We start from the raw sequence: 23,904 nt of genomic DNA on the forward strand, positions 1-23,904 counted from the left end.
GTATGTTAACTTGTAATGTTTAGTTTCCCTGGTATTCCCCATTTGTATTTAATCTGTTACAACCAGGCCAAAACGAGGCGGTTTGTCAACAGATATTTTCAATACACAATTCATTAAGTTTTGTGCGGACAAGATTAATCATTTCCCGACAAGTTTTGGACGAATAAATATCTTTTGCAAATTTGTTTTTAGACATTTATTTGACACTACTTTAAATAACATACAATCATTTAACCTTTGTATTAATTGGTCGATATATAAATAGAAACCAGACGTTATATGAGTCATCATCATTACAAAGAACAACTATTAAAAACTTGATTTTCCGAGAAAACTGTAGTCAATCAAGGATTTAGATCATAGTATGAAAAGAAACTAAAAAGTAAGTAAAACGTCATTTTGAGTACAAACTTACTTTCGATTAAGCAATATGACAATATGTCGCAGTAAACTTGTTCAAATAGTAAACAAGGGCGTATGATCTCGTGAATCAAATCATACTAGCAATTTCAAAAAGGAGAAAGAAGAGCTAGTGTATTCCTATTTGGTTTCAATTGGTTTAAAAAAAAATATAAAAAAGACTTATGCGAATTCAGTCAATTTATATTTCTGTAGTCAAAACCAATACTTATTCCATTTGTCAATAACAAAGAATGCTATATATAGTTGCATTGTAATCATTTCTACAATGTTCTAGTAACTTGTTTAAAAATAGATAAGGGGAAATTGAAAGAATAAATAACCCCAAATACAAGAGTTAGGTCTTTTATCGGCACACATATTATTATCAATAATAATGTACAGGAACAACTTTTCTTAAATCAATTATTTAACTTTTTATCATTACGATATTCTAAACAAAATGTTGTTTTCACATTTTGAAACAATTAGTTTTCCTCGGATTTGGACTTAAACAATTTATTTTCAGAAAACTTTGCAACAGCCAACCTCTCACCACCAACCAAACATAATAATGTTTCCTGTCATTAAGCCTTAATGAAATGGTTTATGATAGGTTATCTACTCTTCTCATATATAAACGTCAAGTCGTATTGACATTTTAATCGTTTTATTTTTTTGTGTAGTGGAATATGACGCATTTCTAAAAAAAGTTTTAAATTTCTATTTCTATTTATAGAAAGTAAACTTTCTTTTGGTCGTCATTTTGAAACAACGGTTTTATATGTCATTTTATAATAATTTTTAAAAAAATCATTGATTTATTATGTCATTTTTCTTAAAATTCATTCCACCAAACATGGAAATAGAAATATATTGTTTCGGGTAACTAATATATGTGCGTACTTATGTCAATATAGAGAAAAGCTGCAAAAAATGTGATGTCAAGATACACATGTGATCCTCACACAATTCTCCTTATAACAGTAAAGAATATGAGGCACTTTTCAAGAGGTAAAATAAATTCAATGTATTAGAGCCTTGTACGCACCTATCCCTTCCATCAAAATCTATAAACTGTGTACGTATATTAAATATGTAAATGATTGTTCTTCTGGCTTATAATTCCTATACTTTAAGTGCTGTTATTAATATTTGATGTCAATATACAAATAACTTGCCTGTTAAACTTTTAAATGTTAAAATTGTATTCACTGAATCGATGTAAAGCATCGACTTCCTTATGAATAAATTATACTCGTATTTTACAATAGAGTCATAAAAAGAGGGGCGTATGGGAAGGAATGAAGGGTGACGACGTGAGCCTAACGGACAAGTCAATTATAAACAAGGTAGCTTGACAACGAGAAACAGATATTACGAATGCAATTATTCAATATTTATAATGTAAATGATGCATACAACACTCAAGCACGATTCTAAGGAACAGGTTATGAAAAGCATTTTTAAGCAGAAAGTAAAAATAAATGAATTAAGTACCAAGGTAAGTATTGTCATCATGAATGCATTGGACTCAATTAATGTTGTGTCAATCAACATATAACTTAAACACTTTGTTTACGTTAGACTCTCGTCATAGTCTCTAACATAAGCGAAACATAATTAGACATATACATTTAACCGTTAAAAAATTAATATGCAACAAGACCATGAGTTGATATAAGTCCAATATAAACAAGAACCTACGCTTAAGTCGTTCTCTTGTAATAACAGGAAAAAATAGGTGCGTACAAAAAAGTGAAAATAGACATGAATAAAAAGGTATGTTGATACTATGAATATTGACCGAAATGCTTAATAGAATGATGTTAATTAAACTGCATATTGTCTAGTTTACGATTTTATATAATTCGCATTGTATTTCAAACACATATTTTGAAATTCAATTTTTAGAAGTTGAACCAATTTCAATGAAAATTTGTCATATTTGATGTCAGTAGCCATGTTTAATCAACTTTTTTGGATTAAAACTTCTGTTGATGGCAAACGTCAGCTTTAAAATTGCTACAATATGGTATTTCAGCCTTGTCTGGTCATACCTTATGCATACAGTTTAAACTTAACTTTAAATTTCAATTTTGCATTTTTGAGGATTGCCACCAATGTAACATGTATGTTATGATAGCTCTCTGTCAAATGATCTTCTGGTTTCTTTTTAAATTTAATGGTTTTCTTAATGTAGCAGTTATTGACTTAAGCAACTTGAAAATACGTATTCCAAAATCTCACTTTAAATGCAATTTGTAACCAGTTTGGTGCACGCAAGTTGTTCAGCTAAGAGATGTATAAATTGCAATTTTGTATCCATGTTATACCACAGAAGTATGGTTTATACCAAAAAATGCCCTATTCCAAATCCAGAAATAAGGGGGAACACATTCTTAAGTAAGTCTTATGTGTTGGACTTCTGATTTTATTATTTGATGAACAATCTCTTATAAAATGTGACATATAGGTAAGAACATTGTTTCCGTAGTTACAAAACCAACTGGTCATTTTGGGAAAAACATCTCATATTGGTCATAACCCATATGTTACTACCAGTTTAATTTGAGCTTAAATGAATCAAAATATATTTTGTACCATTGCCATATATTCGCTATTAGGAATATGTCAATCTTATGTTCTCTTATCATAGAGTAAACGGAACAACTAGTTGCAGGTTTAAAGTCACAAACTGGTTATTCGCTTGTTCTGGTCCCATAGCTGAGTGTACCATACCTGCAATATGTTCATTTATATATATTATTCAAAATATTTGCTTAGTGGACAGTCAGAATTTTGGGTATATGTATATAAAGAAATAGCTTCACATTATCATAATTATAAATGGTGTGTGCATTGTCACAATCATGTGTTTGAGAAATACATTGCAGTTAGATTAAGGTTTGAATAAACCAGATTAAAATATAAAAGGCATACCAAAAGAAGAACTCATACGCAGGACTGGCTTGTACTGTTGAACAGGAAAGAGAAGGGTACGATAAAGGCCTTATTTGCTCTAACTTAAATTTGTATTGAAATTGGAAAAAATGATTTAAGATTTCAATTTATGTATATTTTTTTTAAAGTTTTGATGCAAATTAAAAAAACTAATGGTGTTTTATCCATTGCATCACAATCAATGCAGTTTTGACATTGGCAAGAAAAGGGCCGCCATTCGGGAAAAATACTAAGATTTTGATCATTTTGTGCATAGTTTCAGGAACTGCAAGTAACCAGCGCTACTGAATAATTTTCCACAATGATTGCCTATATGAACAACAACTTTCATGTAAACAGTGTTCTGGTACTTGCATACGCTCAAAATTTCTAATGGCAAATGTGTTTGAAAATATGTAAATGTTGTCCTTTTGTGAAAGAAAGGCGAACGATACCAAAGGGACATTCAAACTCATAAGTCAAAATTAAACTGTAAATATCATTGCTAAAAAAAAAAAAAAAACCAAAAGGAAATCAACGGTAAATAAAACACAACATAGAAAACTTAAGACTAACCTGCACGAACCCCACAAAAAACCGTGGGTAATCTCAGGTATTCCCGCAGGGTCAGCAGATTTTGCTCTACATGTGGCACCCATCGTGTTGCATATATACGTACCAACCCGGTTATAATTCTAATTCGGTAGGTCACAATCGAGGAAAAGAGGACGAAATTATGGTTACGATAACTGTATGTTCCTTAATGGGAGATCTGCCAACTTTCCCGGTTTTTGGGGGATATCCCCCATGAGAGGTGTTGACCTGACCCTTATGATATTCAAATATTAAGACTAAATACTTTTAAAAAGGCATTTAGGGGAGAAACAAAAATACATTTAACACATGTATTCTCATTCAAAACAATAGAGGTCATCTTGTGCCTAAAATTCCCCATGGAGAATTTAAAAAGTTGGCAGGTAAGTACGAAATGGACAAGCAACTCGTGATGCCGGCCGTATAATTGATGAATATGATATTAATGAAAACATATATATATATAGATACTAGGGATGTCAACTCGGCGAAGAATTTTATACCATAACTAATAGCTCATTTACTACATGCACTTATTATGTAAACTGACGCTAATCTAATAAATTAATTAATAAACATCTATAGAAAAATGTTTACTCAAAAAACAGTATTTGTGAATCGTAAAAAACACATTTAATGATCAATAAATGGGGCGATGATTATAACTTACTAATGCATTTAAGCATTCTCTGAGGATCGACACAGGGTCTTATTAAGAAATATTATCTTTTCAACTTTTTCTGGGACAAGTCGATTTCTCGACTTTGTTATGTAACTTACAGTCCTGTTGATACAAATATTTGTTCTGACGGTACAGAGGTTGTTGCAATGACTAAAAGACGATATACTTAAAGAGTTAGCCTTGGAAAGGTGCTCTTGTTCATAGCCACATCTGTTTTAGGGAATTTTAAATGACAATTGAATGCAAACATTCAAAGCGTATTTTAATTTTGATTAATTTTAATTAATATTTAATTTACCGGGAGGCGCTCTTAATAAAAATATTTGTTTCTTAAGAAGGCAACAACATTCTAACTGAAACCGATTAGTCGAGTATCATTTTGGTAATCCATACTCGGTACTACCGAGCGATACTCGAAAATATACATGTATAAATGATTGCCATGTCACGATCTTTTCAATGCATCTCAGGTTTTTCTTTGGGGATTTTGCCTCGCCTTCTCACAAAAATAAATGAGTATCTCAAAATAGCAAACAATACTCTTATAAATATTTTATAACCGTTGGTAAATATACTTCTTAACTAATTTGATGTTCTACTATCTTTTTCATATCTTGTGGATGTAGATATGTTAGGTAATGATAATGTAATGCCATGGAATATTGGAGGATAATTTTCGTTTGGATACAAGTTAGTATGAGTTTATGTATTAATGTTTTATAGTTAGGGTGAACTTTCTTTTCATTATCACAACCCTAAATAATACAATATTACCGCACAATTAACCTTATGGAGGTTTAATAATTACCATTAGTTCTATTGCAAATGTGCATTATCCCAACACTATCTGATAGAAGTGAATATTTTTATATACCTATAAGACTCTAGTGATAATCCTTTTTAGATTCGAACATAAGTTGGACTTGAAAAATATACACCTCTGCATTTGCTAAATGATGTCCGTTTTGGTTTTATAATTTGAAATTTTTTGGTTGTACGAGAAAAACAAATCGTCAGAACCACACAGACAAATGGTCTATATTAACTGCCTCTTTGAATCTTAATGAAATTGGATGATGATGATGGTGATGATGATGTATACAAAAACATTGAAAAAAACTATTTTTACCCTATATTGTTTTCTCGATTATGAACAGGTTAAGAGTTTCCCAAAATTCCAAAAAGATATGATGTTATTAAAACTTTTACCCTAGATGGCATTTGAATGTAGAAATCTTTCCCTCCAAATGCTTTCTCTTGTTCTTAAACAAAGATTCTATTCAAGATTTTTGACATTCTATGGATATTTTACAAAGTTAATCGCACTAATGTATGAATATAATGCAAATGACTGACCCAAAATGTCGACGAAGAAATATCAAACATATAAAACATGACATTTACAGTGTATATTTTAATATTGATTTGAAATAGTCTTACCTTTAATAATCCACATGTGCATATATTTCAGATTATGATGTTGACGGTTGATTCATACATGTACAATTTTAAATGTCCTGCGCAAGTCGATTCGAAAATTCGGGCGCAAATAAAATGTAACAGCACATTGAAATATTTCTGCTTGTACAACAACGTGGCAGGGAAGTATGTTGAGGGATGTAATGGACCGGACTGGGATAGAAAAGGTTAACTGAATATGGTTTTCCTAACATATTTTCCAGAGTTGAATAGAAGTATATGAGTCCATAAGAATAACCTCACAAAAAACCGTCTTTAACATTTAGTGTGTTTACAATATGAATCAAAGTCAGTTTTTGACAGGTTGAGCCTTTTTGTGTCCTAATATTTTACTAGTGAAGACTTGTATTTTATTTCCAAATTAATACATTGTAGGACAACATTTTGTTGTGGTTTTTCAACTTTGTCAAGAGTCATTTTTATTAACGATACCAGGCTTATAATGTGAAAACTACACGTGCTTTTTGTCTACATAAGTCTCATTATTGGTATTCGAATTAATGAATTTGAAGGGCAAATCAAATATTAAGGTGGAGAGGATTAACAAACCGAAATCCGAAAAATTGTGTCAAATGTGCCTTTGGCAATCTTTGACTGTGAGTAGAAAACCATGTTGTTTCGAATAGTTCAATAATTTATGAACCGTTAATAAAAGAAAAATCCATAAAATATGACAAGGTACCACACTTGTTATCTATTCGTTTGATTTGTATGAGCTTTTGATTTTGCCATTTGATTAGGGACTTCCCGTTTTGAATTTTCCTCGGTATTTTTGTTATTTTACTTTCTTCCACCTTGTTCTCGTGTGATTAAACATTAACGAAATAATCATTAAACTCATCAGGCGCATACCTATGATATTGACAACGGTTTTGGTGCTGAAAAAGCAAGGAAACGATATGAAAACCTAGGGTACTGCCTCGCTGCGTATTAACGATTTTCAGAAGGGGGTATGATGTTGAAAAGGAAATACGACGGTTTTTTTTTAATGTCACTTGCCCTTATTCATATAGTCAAATGCAATGACCATTTCCGTTATGTCCAAATGTTCATATGGCACGGTACATGTACAACACATGAAAACATTAACGATACTTATTTTACTACAACATATGCAAAAAGTATTTTCTTTTTATTATTACTATATTTTTTTACTTTTTATTTCCTTTTCTTGTTACATAATAGGTAGTAAGAGAATTTATGCTGGTGACTTCAGCAGAGAAAAATGTATACAAAAGCGTTACCAACCGTTTACATTTTGGACCAATGAAAGTATGAGTGACTGTATCTACGTTAAATCAATCTGCAGTGAGGAGGGACAAATTGTATACAGGGATAATTCAACAAAGGATGACAGATCATGCCGATGTGATTATAAAAATAATTATTCATTCATTAAAACTCCAAGAAACTTTTGTTTTTGTATTCCAACAGAAGAAGATTGTTCTTGTTATGTTAAATCATGTCCAGGAAATTTAACGTTGTCAGCAGGTATCTTACTTATATTTTGTTTTTTATGATAAATGTATGTACTTTTCTGTAATTGTGTAGTGTTTTACAAAACACATCCTCAGCAAAAGTTTATCAATTAGAAACTTTAATATATAGAATTTGCTACTAGTATGGTAAAATTATCATTTTCTTGCAAGGATCTTTTTTATACGACAGTAAAAGCATATACGAATATTTCAATTCGCAAAACGAAATTAACAAATATGTTGTTTTAGTTTAAGTATATTTGCTTAGTTATATTTGCATGAATGAATGAATAACGAAACACAAAGCGTTATTCAACTATATATATATATATATACTTTTTCACTTTTTTGGTCTTTTGGAAAATGTTGTTTGTGCTGTATTTAGATCCCTCTACCAGGAAATTTGTTTTACATGCACACGTATAAAAATTGCGGTTTTTATCCAACGCAATCATAGGTGTGAACGTTGTTTTCAATTTAGACTTGTATATATATAATATATATATCAAGTAATGGAAAAATCACAAAGAGTAGATTTGAAAAACAATGCAAATTTCACTTGTTCAACGACTGAAAATGTGAAATGTATTTCTTTGAGTAATTACGAAATTGCCATGTTTACGGCGTCTAATACAAATCGTTTGCAAATTCGCAACAACAAATTTGACTTGATTTTTTCTTCTTTTACAAGTAAGTAATACAACAACTATAAATCATCAAAAGACCATCACAACAGAGTATTTCACACTGTCATCTTTTACAGGAAAAAACCGCACAGTTGCAGGAAGGTATATTTGCATGTCTTTTATGTTTATTTCAGATTATGGTTGCACACAAAGCGGTTTCCAGAAAACGCCTCAATGTAAAAATATAACAAAGTAAGATTTTAAGATATTTCAATGGAAGACATGTATTGTTTTTTTCTTTTAAATTATGAGGCATTATGCGTTTAGCAATCACATCAACATGTACATATATAAAGTTAATAAGATATTCCAGGACTGTTTTTAGATATCTTTGATATGAGTTTTTTTTTCTGAATTTCCATAATAAATGGTTGTTGTTTACAATGAACCAAAGGTTACCGACCTGTTATAACTACCCCTTCGAAAATGTTGACGCCATCATGCTTTACATTACTCATCATGATATTGAAGCATGATTCTCACCTAGAGTATCGATAATCGAGAAGGTTCTGCTGACCCTTCCTTAGCACCATTTTAAGTCGGTTTCGTAAAGCTAACTATTTTGGTTTCTGTATAAAGAATACATGGAGTTTTTTAGATATAGAATTATTTCGTCTATTTGTCCTCAATGTTATTAGTTTATTATACCTACTTCGAACCATCACTGACTTTTTAATCTTTTGGCAGAGTTGTTTTGTGTATTCTTTTTTTATTTTTCTGGTGAGTGTTTTCTGATTTGTTTTTGTTGTCTTTTCGTCTGGTTGTTTTGCAATATGGTTTTATGTTTGACTCTGACAAACGAGTTTGTATTTAAATCCCCCTTTTTGTATCGATCAGTTTGACTAACACTCACACGTTAGTTTTAATTGTTAACGATTCTTTCCGTTAATTCATAATCTCTGTGAGCTTAACATGTGTCATCTTTGCGCTGATTATTAACTGAATTTGAACGAGGCATGGTCAGGGATTTAAGTTTTCATAAAGATCATCCACAGAACTTTCCATAATTTTTGAAATCACGAAATAATAATCTTTTTATGCATTAATTGCAAGTCATTTAACCGTATCGACATGTGCCGAACAATTCAAACATTAAATCTATATCATGTATATACACACTTTCACCTACTAGTTACTTAAATCATTAGTATACAAATAAGGAGAGGTGTCTTTAAAGCCAATTCGACAACTAGAAATTAAAGGTCACCGTACGGCCTTTAACAATGAAAATTATCAAAACCGTATGGTTAGCAGTATAGGCCCCACGAGAAAACTTCCAAACAATTCAAGTACTAAAATAACATCAGTTCATTAATCCAGAAGGCCAAATTTAAAACAACTATCACTAATCTTAATACATGTATGTATGTAAAATAATTGATTTGTAGATATAACAAAACCGTGGATGAAAAATCGGGAGTCTGCATGGAAAATAAACACTTGTGTTTAAGTAAAACAAGTAAGTTGAAAAATTTTTGGCAAGAAAGAGTCTTAATATCATGTTTTCAACTCGACAATTGACTTAATGATTTTATTCATATTGTCTAATGAATTATTAACAAAAGTCAAACAATTACACAAAGTATTTTTTTGTTAGAAATGACGTGAATAGTGAATCCCAATATCAACACAAAAACGTGATCCAGAATAAAAAATTTTGCGCTAATATTTCGCATTTTGTTTTGAAATCTTGAATGAAATTATAATTATAATTTAATAGTGAGCAAACTTTAAATAAACTCATCATAGATACCAGATTTTTTTTTTCGCAAGACGTCTATGAAGGAATCATCAGTGACGCTCAAATCCACAAAGTTTATAAGGCCAAACAAAGTACTATGTTAAAGAGTATTGAGGACCCACAATTCCGAATGGTTTTGAGGATTACAGCTAAGCTAAACCTATTCCTGTGGTAGAAAATAATCCTAAGCATTTCGAAAAATTCTAAATTTTGATAACAGTAATTCTATAAGTATTACCATATCAATAATAAGTAATGTCAACACAGAAGTCCTGACTACTTGGATGATGATTACCTCAGGGAGAAAATCTCCACCAGCAGCATTTAGAAAATTTTGGGGTTGTAATTATAATCTTTATAGTTACCTGGATTACAATTGTGTACGCCAGACGCGCGTTTCGTCTACATAGGACTCATCAGTGACGCTCGAATCAAAAAAGTTAAAAAGGCCAAAAGAAAGTACGATTTTTTAGAGCATTGAGGACCCTAAATTCTGAAAGGTTTTGCCAAATACAGCAAAGTATATATATTCCTAAGGAAGAAAATCCTTAGTATTGTGAAAATCGACTAGCATAGAAATATATACATCTTAGTATGCACACGCAAGGGTTCTGAACCAGAATCAATAAACCGATATCACTATACAATTGTGTGTGCATAAAGTCTTCAGAGATTTGAGGCTATATAATATCATTCTCATGACGTCCATTTATCGCATCATTTAAAATATGTCTTGTCTTGATTATACGTTGTTGTGGAGTTGTTAGTATTTTTCACATTTCCAGCTTCCGAGTTCAAGAGGAATGCTAGAGCTGCAGCTACGGTATTAGTTAGCCTGTTCATCATACTCATGCTTGGTAAGTCCATTATAGGACACTTAGATTGTAACTTTTCTTAAAATATAAAACCCCAAAAAAACATACTTAACAACTGCTACTGTCAAACAATTGATTTTATTTAATTTCATACCTAATTTCCTCCTCAGTAATTTGAAAGATGTTTTGATTATCATTATTATTCATTGAGAGTTTGAGTAATCCTGGTGTGTGTTATATTGTTCAAAAACTGCAAGAAAAAAAGATGAGCTAACATATGTTTTAGTCACTTAAAGTGAATTTTTTTAAATTACATGGACTGATATAAAAAAAAAAATGTATCCAGCTAAGATACATGACTTGGTAAATTACCATCATGTAACAACATGAGATTTCCTACAAAAAAATCAGTTATAATTTTCTTAAACTTAGTATGATATATCGATTTATTGGCACCGCTATAGTATCAAGCACGGTGTCGTGTTCAAAATATGAATATATTACTTAAAATGAGTCATTAAATGTTGATGATCAAATTGTTCCATGTCTACGTTTGCATGCTTTAATAATTGACTACATCAAATGTATTTTATAAATAAGATCAATTCGTCTTTCTACAAAAACAAAACTACTCTAAATAATCCCGTGTTGAGTCATCACTGAAAAATCCTAACTGGAAAATCGCCATGGCGTCATGTTGGACAATGTATGTGACAAATGTGTAACTGATGATTCCATATAACCTAAATATGGCAAATATTAATTTACTTTCATTCTTTTTAATAAATATAGTTAAAGCGGCGTTATGCAGCATTTCCACATAATTCACAAATTTGAAGTTTTCCATAGTTTTTAAATTTAAAAATTACAAAGGAAAATAACAAAAAATACATTGGGATTTTAATAAAGTATAAGCATTGTGTGCATACTGTTGGGCTGGACGCCTTTTATTTAACCATCGACCTAAACAAAAACTAGCACGATAGGCATGCAAACCCGATATGAATATATTTATAGTCAATTTTAGTTATCTCAAAGTCAGCCGGACCGGCGAAAAATTTCAAAATACCCTTAGTTCGACTCAAACGAAAAACGAAAGTTTGACAGACCATTAGATACAACCCTTGCTGAGCTTGGCAAGGATCGATATCTGGTATGAGATCGAAGTATCTGTGTAAAATTAATTATCTATTATTATTACAATGAAAGTATGTTGTTTTGTCTCTTGTTATTTCTTTGTACAGTAATAATTTTTCCTCTGATTTTCGGCCGAGATAATAATTATTTTTACATTGTTTCAAAGTCATGTTGAAAGAAAACAATAAAATCCTGAATTAACATAAGTAAATAATATTTCAGATCTTAGAAATTTTATATTTCTTTTCATTTTTTTTTATTTCGATCTTTTTCGGGAAGTGAAAAGATTGAAGACACCGATTGGGTAGCTTTTAGCTGCTCACTGAATCTTCATTATATGCACATCATAGCTCATTAATGTATCATCACGGTTAATTGGGTATTAAACATTTTATATCAGTTTACATAACATATAACAATGTTTCGATATCATTATTTATAATGGTGATAAAAAAACATCTTAAGTAAGCACTCCGTGTGAAAAAATTGTCATAAATCAATACAGTGGTCAATTACGGGAAATTTAATTACTGTGTAACAGTTTCAATTCATTGAAATCACGAGGTCATGTTTTGTCATATGTGTGTTAATATAAACTTGGTGAACTATGGTGCATTAAGGTTTGAAACTTTATTAAAGGTTTATGAGAGAATCAAATACAATAGGAAAATTTAAGACACCGTTTTGAATGCCAAACTTTGTTGCATAAGCAACATTTGGTATCCAACAAAGAGCCTAGTTTTTAAAATGTGCACCTCACAATCTTGCAACTTATTACAATATAATTAATAATATTATAATCACATAGTAATAAATGTATAACCATTGGAAAGATAAATCTTTCTAACTTTTTCCCCTTCTATATATATTTCATTCAGAAAACAATATATTTGTTTAAATGAGTCATTTAAAGTGGGTGATACAAAATGTCCATGTCTTCGTTTGCATGCTTTAAAACCGGACTACATCAAAGGTATTTTACTTTGGGCGGTATTTTGACTTCCAATATATTTGTCATCAACTCTATTTTAAAGATGGAAATGTGTTTAATTTGATGAAACAGAATAATTTCTATTAAATTCTCACCATTAATATGCACTGCAGCGAATCAGTATCTATATCTGTACACATCTTAACTAGGAAAATAATTCTTATTCATTTTCTAAATCAGATTCGTGCTTTCGGAAGAGAGTTTCTAAAAATTCCTTCACCAAAGTTCCATTTAGTTCAAAACATTTCGCCTTTTGAAAAGGATATAAGCGATCAATAGACATATTGTATTTTTATATTAAAAAAGCATCAACATTTTCCCATGCAAACTCATCTTCTAAATTCATAGTAAAAGCTGCAAGTTTTGACTACTTTATACATGTTCCAAGAAATTGACTGTTTACGTCGTTTTAATTGCAACAATGATTGAGTCTTTATACTGTATTATCGCTGAAATACAAGATCATAAGATTAAAATATCATCAAATTTTATAACTTGTTTATCGCAAGACATTAACATACTAGTACTTCAAAATTGTTTCTACAGTTTAGAAATAAAACAAAATATCAATCCGACATAATCGTAGCTACACTGTAGTAAATAAAACACAAGGAACAAAACAAAAACAAAATCAATATGACTATAATAAACCAATGGAAAGAAACAGAACAATTTCAAGGATAACTGTGACATTCAACAATTTGATAATGTCTTTGGTATTATTTTCGTTCAATAAAACGTGTAAAAGAGGGACGAAAGATACCAGAGGGACAGTCAAACGCCATGGCCAAAAATAAAAATACAAATAGACAAATAATAGTACAGATGACACAACATAGAAAACTAAAGACTTAGTAACACGAATCCCACCAAAAACTGGGGGTGATCTCAGGTGCTCCGGAAGGGTATGCAGATCCTGCAGATAATGCGTCAACCTTGCTATTTATAAACGGAAAAATTAACCATTATATATTAATATTCATTCTATCAGTTACAGGAGGGTTTTTCTGTGAAGTTTTCCATGGTAAAATACTACAACGTTTGGATAGATACGTTGAGAAAACCAATACAGGTAGCTACATTCAAATATGAGAAATTGAAAAGATTTCATTATTTACATTTATAGACTATAAAAAAGACGTTGATTAATATACTCATCCTTTACTGATCTGAGTAGATATTCTCTATTTTGTAGATGATAAAGAAATGTATGCGCTTTTGTAATAGTTTCAGTGTGATATTGTATTCAAATTTTCATTTTAATCTTAACATTCTTAAATCTGCCTTTGACACATGTACATTACTGTTTCATTATGTAGTATTTTCCCAATACCAGTATGACACTTGAGGTGCAAGCCCACTCTTGGCTTAAAGTTCTGTTTACAACTTGTGTGAATCATTAACGTCATTGTTGACTGAATCTACGTATTTCAAGTTTCAGTTCCTTTATCATACCCCGGGTTTCATTTCCATCGTAATTCTAATACATTTTCCATAATCAAAGCTGTAAAAAGGACATTAAGTACAAGCTTGTCCTCAAACGTACCTTCTAAAATCGAAGTGGATACGATCTTGATCAGTGTCAGATACAATCCGGCCTGAGTTGGTCTCAAAGATTTGCTTTAATTCACACCTTTATCGAGATAAATGCTACAAAATAAAAAAACTGCAAAGATATCTAATTTTATCCTAAATCTGATTTCCGAGGATCGAGTGTTTTCCGGTCTTTCCGTCAGTCCCGTATCATGTTTAGAGTTTGTTAGGATTAGTTCTGCATTAATTTGTTGTCATATCAACTTTAAACTAAGTAGACATGTTATAATGTTAACGTTTTAAGTGTTTGCCAAATTTGCGGTTCATTGATATTGAAATGTTCGAGGGTAAAGTTTTGGCTTAATGACATTAACTGATATCTATTTTACTGCAAAAAGTAGTCTGTCATGACGTGATGGTCACATCATCTTGAAACTTAGTACACATGCTCGTCATGATATGAACTGTTAAACTATATGCGAAATTATGTTTTGACCAGATTTCATAGTTTGCAGAACATGAAAATATGATAGTGAAAGTAGGGCAAAGGGCATATGAAGTGTTCAATAAATGACAATTAAACATGAAAGATAAAATTACACTTTCATCTTCTGTCTTATTGTTCTACGGTATGCGTTCCTTCTATGGACTTTATTTAAGTAAAAAATAAAATAACAAAAATAACGAACTCCAAGGAATATTCTAATCGGAAAGTCCTTTATCTTTTAATGAATGGCAAAATCAAAAGCTCAAACACATCAAACAAATGGTAAATAACTGTCATATTTCTGATTTGGTTCAGGCATTTTCTTATATAGAAAATGGTGGATTAAACCTGGTTTCATAGCTAGCTAAACCTCTCACTTGTAAGACAGCCAGAACATAAAGATTATCATTTATTTAAAGGTGAATATAAAAATTATACTTTATAAATTTGGTTCGTCCAAGACGCATTTCGGGATTAAGTCTCTCCTTTAAGGTTCAAAACCAATGGAACCAAATTAAAGTATTCAGTAATATATCATTTGATTCTTTTCAGATGGTGGTAAATTGAAAGAGAGAAAAACACAGTTAGATATAGAAGTACACCAAATATCAAACATTGGTAAATAGGTTAATTGTATAATATGTTTCAATCACAATCATTTTTTTCATTTTTACTCGACTTTTTTCTTTTAATAAATACTAAAGTGTTTTAGTCTTATTTGAATCTTAAATCTTAAACGCTGATTTTGAATGTAATGTTTTCCAGCTGAACTAGCAACAGAAGAAGTTTACTTTTTACGAATGATTCATATTCTGTTCAGAGTGGCATGTCCAGTTGTTCGAATGATATTTAACTACGAGATTCATCCAAACCAGTTACAACATACCCTTGATAAAAACAAGCGACAAATTCGAAAACACTACGGAAAAGAAGAAGATGATTATAAGTCGGATCTTTTACTTAAATACGCCAAAGGTACAAAGTAAACGTAATTGTCAATAACTCATAATTCCATTGAATTTGTAAGCTAGAAAGAAAAAAAAAATACATTAAAACCAAATTATTCTTCTACCATTGGTTTTCCATCGTACATTAGTATTAAACATACCAACAGATTAACATTTGTACAGAATGCATACAGATTTCTGAATGGTTATATACATTTAAATAAATTTGAAATCGTTAAAATACTTCAGATTTAAGTATTTCATTTTTTTGTGCATTTGATTTGTATATCATGAACGTTAATCCCAACTCTTGTTAATTTCAAATGATATTATAACAAAAAATGTTGTATCCTTATTCTTAGTATTACTGTGAAAGTACTTTTATTCATGGGTATACGATTTTCGTGGTTTTCGTAGAAGGCTTTATCCACGAATTCAAGTATTAAAAAATCAAGACGTGGAATGATCCCCATGCAGGTTTGGTAATATGAATACGGCCATATAATCTAGAGAGAATACATCTAAAATCAGGCAGGATTTTACTCATTTAATCTTTAAAAAATCCTTGACTTTACGACTTTGAACCTTTTTATTATGATAATAAATTAGTTTTGATCGATAAAAGTCAGATTTCCGGTGATGTTGTGCGATGATGAGGTGTTCATTTTATCTCCTCGTAATTTTCATACGGAAAAAAATTAATAATTGCATATTTGGTATGCTTTTCATGATAATTAATTCTACAACTTAAATAACATGGCTTTAACGTCTTCAGTCAATATATTTACTTCAGAAAACTAAAATCCACGAATTTAAGAACCCACGAACATGTAACTTTTGCTAAAACTACGAAAATTGATACCAACGATAAAAGTACTATCACAGTATAACAATATGACTGAACTATTGACGGACATCACACTTCATACTGTGCACATGTATGTCTTTGGAAAATTATGACAGGTGATTCATTTGTAAGAGAAGATGCTTAAGATGTCAGAGCTCCTAAACATGATCTCATTTGCATAATCAAGACGTTACTTTTTAAGTTAGCTCTTTAAAATTGTCGAATCAGCTCGTCAATGTTTTAATAGGTTTTTTTTTAATATTTTTGTCTCGAGCATCATTTAGGGCATATTAGTTTTCGAAACACGAATCTGATTAAAGTAGGTAAAAGAAACATTACATACCAAATAAGATTGCCATGATTGCAGTAAGATTTATACCATTTAATGTAATTCTGAAAAAATACTAAAACACACCCGCGACATTGCGTGTCCGTGACTGAATTAAAGTAACTACGCCTTATTTCAATCCTGGATGTTTGGTATTCGTATTTTCATATGATAAAGTCATGCTGATCAAGGTGTACAGTTTTCTCTGCTTTCAAAATCTTCCTGTTTGAACCCGTCCTGATTTTCTTACTACAACCGGAAAATTCATGTGACAATGATTGTATTTAGTGGTGTTATTCCCTATATAATGACGAAGTTCAGGTGTGATTACGACCCGTGTTTATAGCAAATCCCAAAATACACTGTTCGGTGGTGCGCCTGGCAGGGATGGAACCTACAGATTAAGAACAGGAATCAGATGACATATACTATTGGAATCGATATCGGATTCGGATTCGACCCGGAACTTGTTAAATATTGGTAATATTAATTATGTGGGAACCAAAAGGGCCTGGAATGGCGTAATTTTTAATCAACACCATTGTCCTATATTAGTTATATACAAAATTGAATTATTTGATTCGTCGTTTTTCCGTCATGCCGGCTGACAAATTGCACCTCGCTATTTCCTATATGTTCCTTATGTCGTAACTACAATACCCTCCCTTTTCACGAATGTGACTTACCGAATTAGACTATTTACCGGATTTGTAATAACATAAGCAACACGACGGGTGCCACATGTGGAGCAGTATCTGCTTACCCTTCCGGAGCACCTGAGATCATCCCAAATTTTTGGTGGAGTTCGTGTTGCTGAGTCTTTGGTTTTCTATGTTGTGTCATCTGTACTATTAGTTGTCTGTTTGTCTTTTTATTTTTGACCATGGCGTTGTCAGTTTGTTTTCAATCTATGAGTTTGACTGTTCCTCTGGTATCTTTCGTCCCTCTTTTTTAATATTATTGATATATAACCGACACAAACGTAGATAAATTTTATGTACGCGATTATAGTTATTTGTTTATTTTGAAATTATTTACTGTAAAAGCAGAAATTTTCGTGGAGGATTTAATTTCGTTTATTTCGTGGAAAGAATATATCCACGAAATAAACGAAATTAAATCCTCCACGAAAATTTCTGCTTTTACAGTAAATAATTTCAAAATAAACAAATAACTATAATCGCGTACATAAAATTTATCTACGTTTGTGTCGGTTATATATCAATAATATTAAAAAAGAGGGACGAAAGATACCAGAGGGACAGTCAAACTCATAGACTGAAAACAAACTGACAACGCCATGGTCAAAAATAAAAAGACAAACAGACAACTAATAGTACAGATGACACAACATAGAAAACCAAAGACTAAGCAACACGAACTCCACCAAAAAATTGGGATGATCTCAGGTGCTCCGGAAGGGTAAGCAGATACTGCTCCACATGTGGCACCCGTCGTGTTGCTTATGTTATTACAAATCCGGTAAATAGAAATAGAATATATCCACGAAATTAAAACCCCCTCGAAAATTTAACCTAAATATAAGATCACTTCCAAATACTGGAAACCACGAAATTAAATCCTCATGAAATCTTATATAGAGACAAAACCACGAAATTTAAACCCCACGAAAATTAATGTTTCTGCAGTAATTAGACGATTTGAAATGACTTCAATGTACTACTATTTGCGTATTGATATAATAAGATCCTAATTTGAAACTGCCATTGCAAAATTAATCAAGTTAGCATTTGCCGTTAATACGTTGTGCCCACTAATTTCCTAAACACAAATTTAATTCCGTGCAATTATGTACAGAATTAAATATATAAGAAATCAAACAACAACAGTAGGTAGCCAACACATACTTGGAATCTAATGGTATGTGGTACCAACTTGAAACATGATAATTTTCGACAAAACGATTTTTCAAGTACTATGTATGAAAGTAAAATATTAAATGACATACTGTAATGCATTGTTTTCTTTTGATTTTTTTGTTTGTTATCGTTATTTTAGGAAAAACAGTTACATCAGCAGATTTTAATATAGGACTCATGATACACCTCTTACATTTACTTGCAAACATAGAAGTTTGCAACTTATATCCATGTCCAGCTGATACAAGTTTCAGTGCAATGCTGTCCAGAATTAAATTTATATATAATGAAATAACTCCGATATTTAAAGGGAAACTCTCAGAAGATCAGTTCAATCAATACTGGGATGATATAGGGCAGGTAAGATATTATCTTATTTTTCTGGCGTTTTGTTGTAGTTTTGTTTTATCTTTTGTTGCTTTCGATGCCTTAATATGATTTCACTGATCAAAAGTGTTCAACAAAATGCTTGTTTGCACAAAAGAAAACATGTCGTTTTTTAGGACTTTTAAACCATTTGTTTTGGAAAAAGCCCTACAGAGTAAATGTTGATTTTTTTTTAAAGCACAATGCTTTAATTCTTTATGCATTAATAATGTGTTTTTTTTTTCATTAGGACTAGTAGGAATTAATAAAGGCTTTAGATAATTTCATAGTAAAACCCTCTAAATCCGTCATTACACATCTTACAACAGGCTGATAAATAAGTGATGTCCTATGTATAGTGTTGATAAAAAAAAATAAACCCTATATAATAAACAAAAAATGCAAAATGATACATATGTTATAAACCAATGTTTCAGCAATGCAAGTATGAAATTTTGCCTTTAAGTTTTCACTTGAATTCAATCAATATCAATTTTTTTGTACACTTTATATTATTTAACAAGACTAAAAAAATACTGAAATAATAAATTCTTATATTTCATATCTTAATGTTCTTTTGACAAGAAATTTTAATGATTATAGTCTATGAAACGAGTCACTGTATTGCTGGAAAATTACTTCACAAGGGTTTTCGATTTCACACACTTTGTACGAAATTGTATTATCGGTACAAGGACATCATTCGTAAATATAAATTAACGCGCATACACCTTAAACGTTAAAGTATTTTACATCCCATCTTTTATGGTAATATTCTATACAAAGCACAAAAATGTCGTCATTCACATTAAAGCTAACCAAACAGACTTATTCCCCAAGGATAAAGTTACGATACTGTTGTCAAATCATTCAAGATGGCATTTTTTGGAATTGACATTGATTCTCTCTCATGGTCTTGCATCGGATATAAACACAATTATCCTAAAACTAGTTGTTGGCATGATACGGGTCATGAGCTTCTCGTATATTAATGATGACATAATACTTAATCCCTCACGGGAGGGATTGTAATTTATTTTCATTTGATGACGAAATATTCGTTCGATCAGTTCAATTGAGGTCGGGATCTGGTATGTCAGTAATTATCAGTAGCCCTTTGTTAATTTATGCTGTTATTCTGTGATTGATGATCGCAAATTAATTCATTTTCGTGTTTGGTGCTCATTTTTACCGGACTGTGACCTTGATAAACAATCACTACAAAATCGTTCAGCACATGAAATAGATGAATTGATAGAGAGATGTTAATTTCTTTTTTTTATATTTCCACGCGTTTCCATTTGTAAACAAAACTTTGTCATAACAGTAGTCCAATGATGTTTTGGAATAATCTGTTCTTCCAGAATTAGTTTACACTATTTACCTTTGGGTGCATGTTTCTTTACATTCTTTTAATCACGCTTTTTTCGTGAACTTGCGATGTGCGGTTGCCAACATTCTAGCGAGAGGTCTCGTGTTGAAATTCACTGCATAAGGGAAAGTCTATTGGCTAATTAGAACACTGGAAGACAATAGCTGAAAAGCAGTACATTTCTGAAGATTATCATAAGAGAAAGGATTTATAAGTCCATATAAAATTGTCTAAAAGAAAAACTTAGGCATTCAAAAATAAAACATATTCAACTTTTATTTTAAATTAAAGTTTCAAATAACTTTAAATCCAATTATTAATTACTTACAATGGTAAAGCACATTGGTTTCAATACATAGCTCATATTATTTTTGACATGCAACATATTATGTTATGTAAAATACTGTGCCTCATTTAAAAATATGTATGATGTGTCATGCTAAAGTTATGAACCTACTGAATTAAGAGATTAACGATGGTTACATACTTCAAGACAGTTACCCTAATCCTGAACCTGTACCTGTCCATGACTATTAAAATCCACCAAAAGTGTCAAAGTCAGCAACATGAGACACCACGGTCATAACACCCTTTAATATAGCATCAAAATATTTAGAAAAAAAAACCGTCTTGTGCAGCAATGAACGCTTCTGATATATATTGAATGGATCACTTGTGAACAGTCAACCTTCCTGACTTCTGATATATAAAAGAATATGCTTTTTTTTGTTATTAAAGAATAGGAATATGAAAAAAAATAGGAATAATATTTTAAATAGAGGAACTTTTAAGCATACAACAATGAACTTTACTTACCTACAACCTTGATATTAAATGGCGAAAATGACTAGCTTTAGATATGATATGGTTACAGCATGCTGCATGTACACATAACTTTTAAAAGTGATGAATTTCTTCAACGCACAAGCTTGGTATCGGGATTACTTTACGTAGAACGAGAACTCATTTGACGTGTTTTACATTAATATTTTGGCTTTGAAGGTAAATATGTGACTCACAAGCACAAGTTTTATTTCATTCGTAAAAGTCTTGATTATTTTTGTCGTAAACCACGTTTCAATGATATATATAACCTTTCAACACACGACTGCACATTTTATTAATATTATTCTTGTTTTCATTAAAGCTGTGTACCAACTTTTACGGATACAGCTTTCTCATAAGAAGCCACAAATACTATAAATAATAGATTCAGGGTTATAATAAACATATGTATAAATTATAATTCACAATTTTCCGGAAATATACATTGTATCATTGATTTCCCGTATATCATTAAGTTACTAATAAATTGTTCTAAATGATAATACTATAGCAAACTTTTGATTTAATTGTTGTTTGCTTTACGTCTAGTGGCAAACAGTCCATGCATGTTCATGACAAGAACAAAATTAACAATCAATAGAAGAGGTAGGTCCTGCAATAGATATTCGACCAGGTGATTTGCAGGAAGTTTAGAATGTTATTTGAAACTAAGGGTTTATTATATACGGACAGACATAAAGTCTTGCAACAGGCCACCTACAGTGTTGCCAGGGGTGTTCACGTACAGAGAGCTTGACACTCTCTATACACAAGGCATTGGATTTAACGTCTGAATTCATCCTGGACGAGGCTGCAAATTTATAAACAAATGAATGCCCCACTTTGGAATAAACTTAGATTGACTTTATTTACCCAAAACAAAAATTATATATGTTTTGAAGAAACAAACATAAACGCAACAAAACCATTTGGTAGTAGTAGGGTTTCATCCGTAATTCCGCAATTATTGTTTGCTTTAAGATCAATGGCAAGTTTTCATGAATATTCGGGTAGCAAATTATACAATAATTCAATAGCCGATCGCAATTTAAACTGTTCAATCTAGTTTTGTAGGGAGAGATTTCTGTCTTGCAATACCCCAAACAACATTACTACTGCTACTTATGAACAAATTGCAGATCGACCGTCAAATATTCAGGAAAATGTACAGAAAAGCTACTTGTATATCCTCATTTCCCCTAGCATGGACGAGTCTCAATCGGATTCAAGTTTAATGATAGATTATCAGTCCCAGACTGACATATACAAATAACAGTTACTTAATTGCATCGAAAAACGGACCGATTAAATGACAGTTACATGATTTAATGTTAAGTTAATAAAAATGTTAAGTTCCAATAAACATCGTTGGGTTGTTTTATAAAACTAAGGAATAAATTCATATTTTCAAACTTCCGATTTTCAAAATAGATATTTTTATTTCATAAGCAAACCCTATACAAACTTCATTTACAACCGACCATAGAATGTCCTGCACAAGAACTTTTTGCTATATAAATTTGGCGTCTTTTATCCGTCAGTATTCAAGAAATAGATTCTTAAAGACCAGACCATAAGAAAAACAGTAAGTAAATATTTTTAAACATCGTGTTTATATACCTTTTCCTATCAAACAGACCCAGATGCATAAGGTTCGTTAGTATATTAATGCAAATGTTTATTTAGGTTTTAATTTAGTAATTTACCTACGCTAAGAGACATGCAAATGCGAAATTATTACAATGCACTCTGTCCAGTCCCATTGATTTATAAATTCTATTTTTCTTTTTGTTTTAAAGAAATAAAATAAAAACAATGCCAGTAGACTTCAATAGATATAATCGTACTTAAATAGTATAAAAGCAACATATTCAGGATCAGGTAATGTAGGTTTGATTTAGGGGCCTCTTCCTATGTAATGAGTGGTAGCAATGAGCCACAGGCATAGGTCTATTTTCGAGCTTAAAAATATATAACTAGGCTGAGAAATAAAGATGAAATATATCATAAGATTGTTGAGTAAATTTAAAGATTCTGAAACTTATATGATTTCAATATTTTTCCCTGATGCAATTAAAACCACAGTCGGAAATAAATAACATAATAACATATTTATTTTTTCTCCATGAAATAGCGTAATCATGATAGGTCCTCTGCTGATGGACTGATAGTCCCCGAGGGTATCACCAGCCTAGTAGCCAGTACTTTGGTGCTGGCATGAAAATACGGATTTTATGTTATTAAAATTTGCTGTAACAAAATTTTGGAAATTATTTAAAATTAAGTATGTTAAGGAATGTATCTCCCTCATGCAAAGCTCTGATTCCTTGCCCAGCTTTGGCTATACTTTTTTTTTCCTTTTTTGTTTATAGCT

The 23,904-nt window shown here is 31.1% G+C and overlaps 1 protein-coding gene across 19 annotated transcripts in view; it reads left to right on the plus strand.

Annotated features, from left to right (window-relative positions):
* Positions 1–276: 276 nt before the first annotated feature.
* Positions 277–23,904, plus strand: part of LOC127703828 (uncharacterized) — a 154,205-nt gene continuing 130,577 nt past the window's right edge. For 11 of the 19 annotated variants that reach the window (XR_007983065.1, XR_007983067.1, XR_007983068.1 and 8 more), the window contains exons 1-11: positions 277–382; positions 5,245–5,308; positions 6,090–6,264; positions 7,283–7,588; positions 8,396–8,453; positions 9,650–9,720; positions 10,788–10,859; positions 13,937–14,017; positions 15,518–15,583; positions 15,731–15,940; positions 19,107–19,327. Coding sequence is in view for 4 of the 19 variants with exons in the window: in XM_052207914.1 (XP_052063874.1) it covers positions 5,273–5,308; positions 6,090–6,264 (211 nt within the window). In the remaining 15 variants the exon portion in view is untranslated. Of the gene's footprint in view, positions 383–1,318; positions 1,414–1,673; positions 1,752–5,244; positions 5,309–6,089; positions 6,265–7,282; positions 7,589–8,395; positions 8,454–9,649; positions 9,721–10,787; positions 10,860–13,936; positions 14,018–15,517; positions 15,584–15,730; positions 15,941–19,106; positions 19,328–23,904 lie in introns of those variants that run through there. The other 8 variants (XR_007983069.1, XM_052207904.1, XM_052207914.1 and 5 more) reach the window with 6 other exon arrangements.

The sequence above is a fragment of the Mytilus californianus genome, unplaced genomic scaffold, assembly GCF_021869535.1.
Source record: "Mytilus californianus isolate M0D057914Y unplaced genomic scaffold, xbMytCali1.0.p SCAF_52, whole genome shotgun sequence".
Classification (NCBI taxonomy): Eukaryota; Metazoa; Mollusca; class Bivalvia; order Mytilida; family Mytilidae; genus Mytilus; species Mytilus californianus.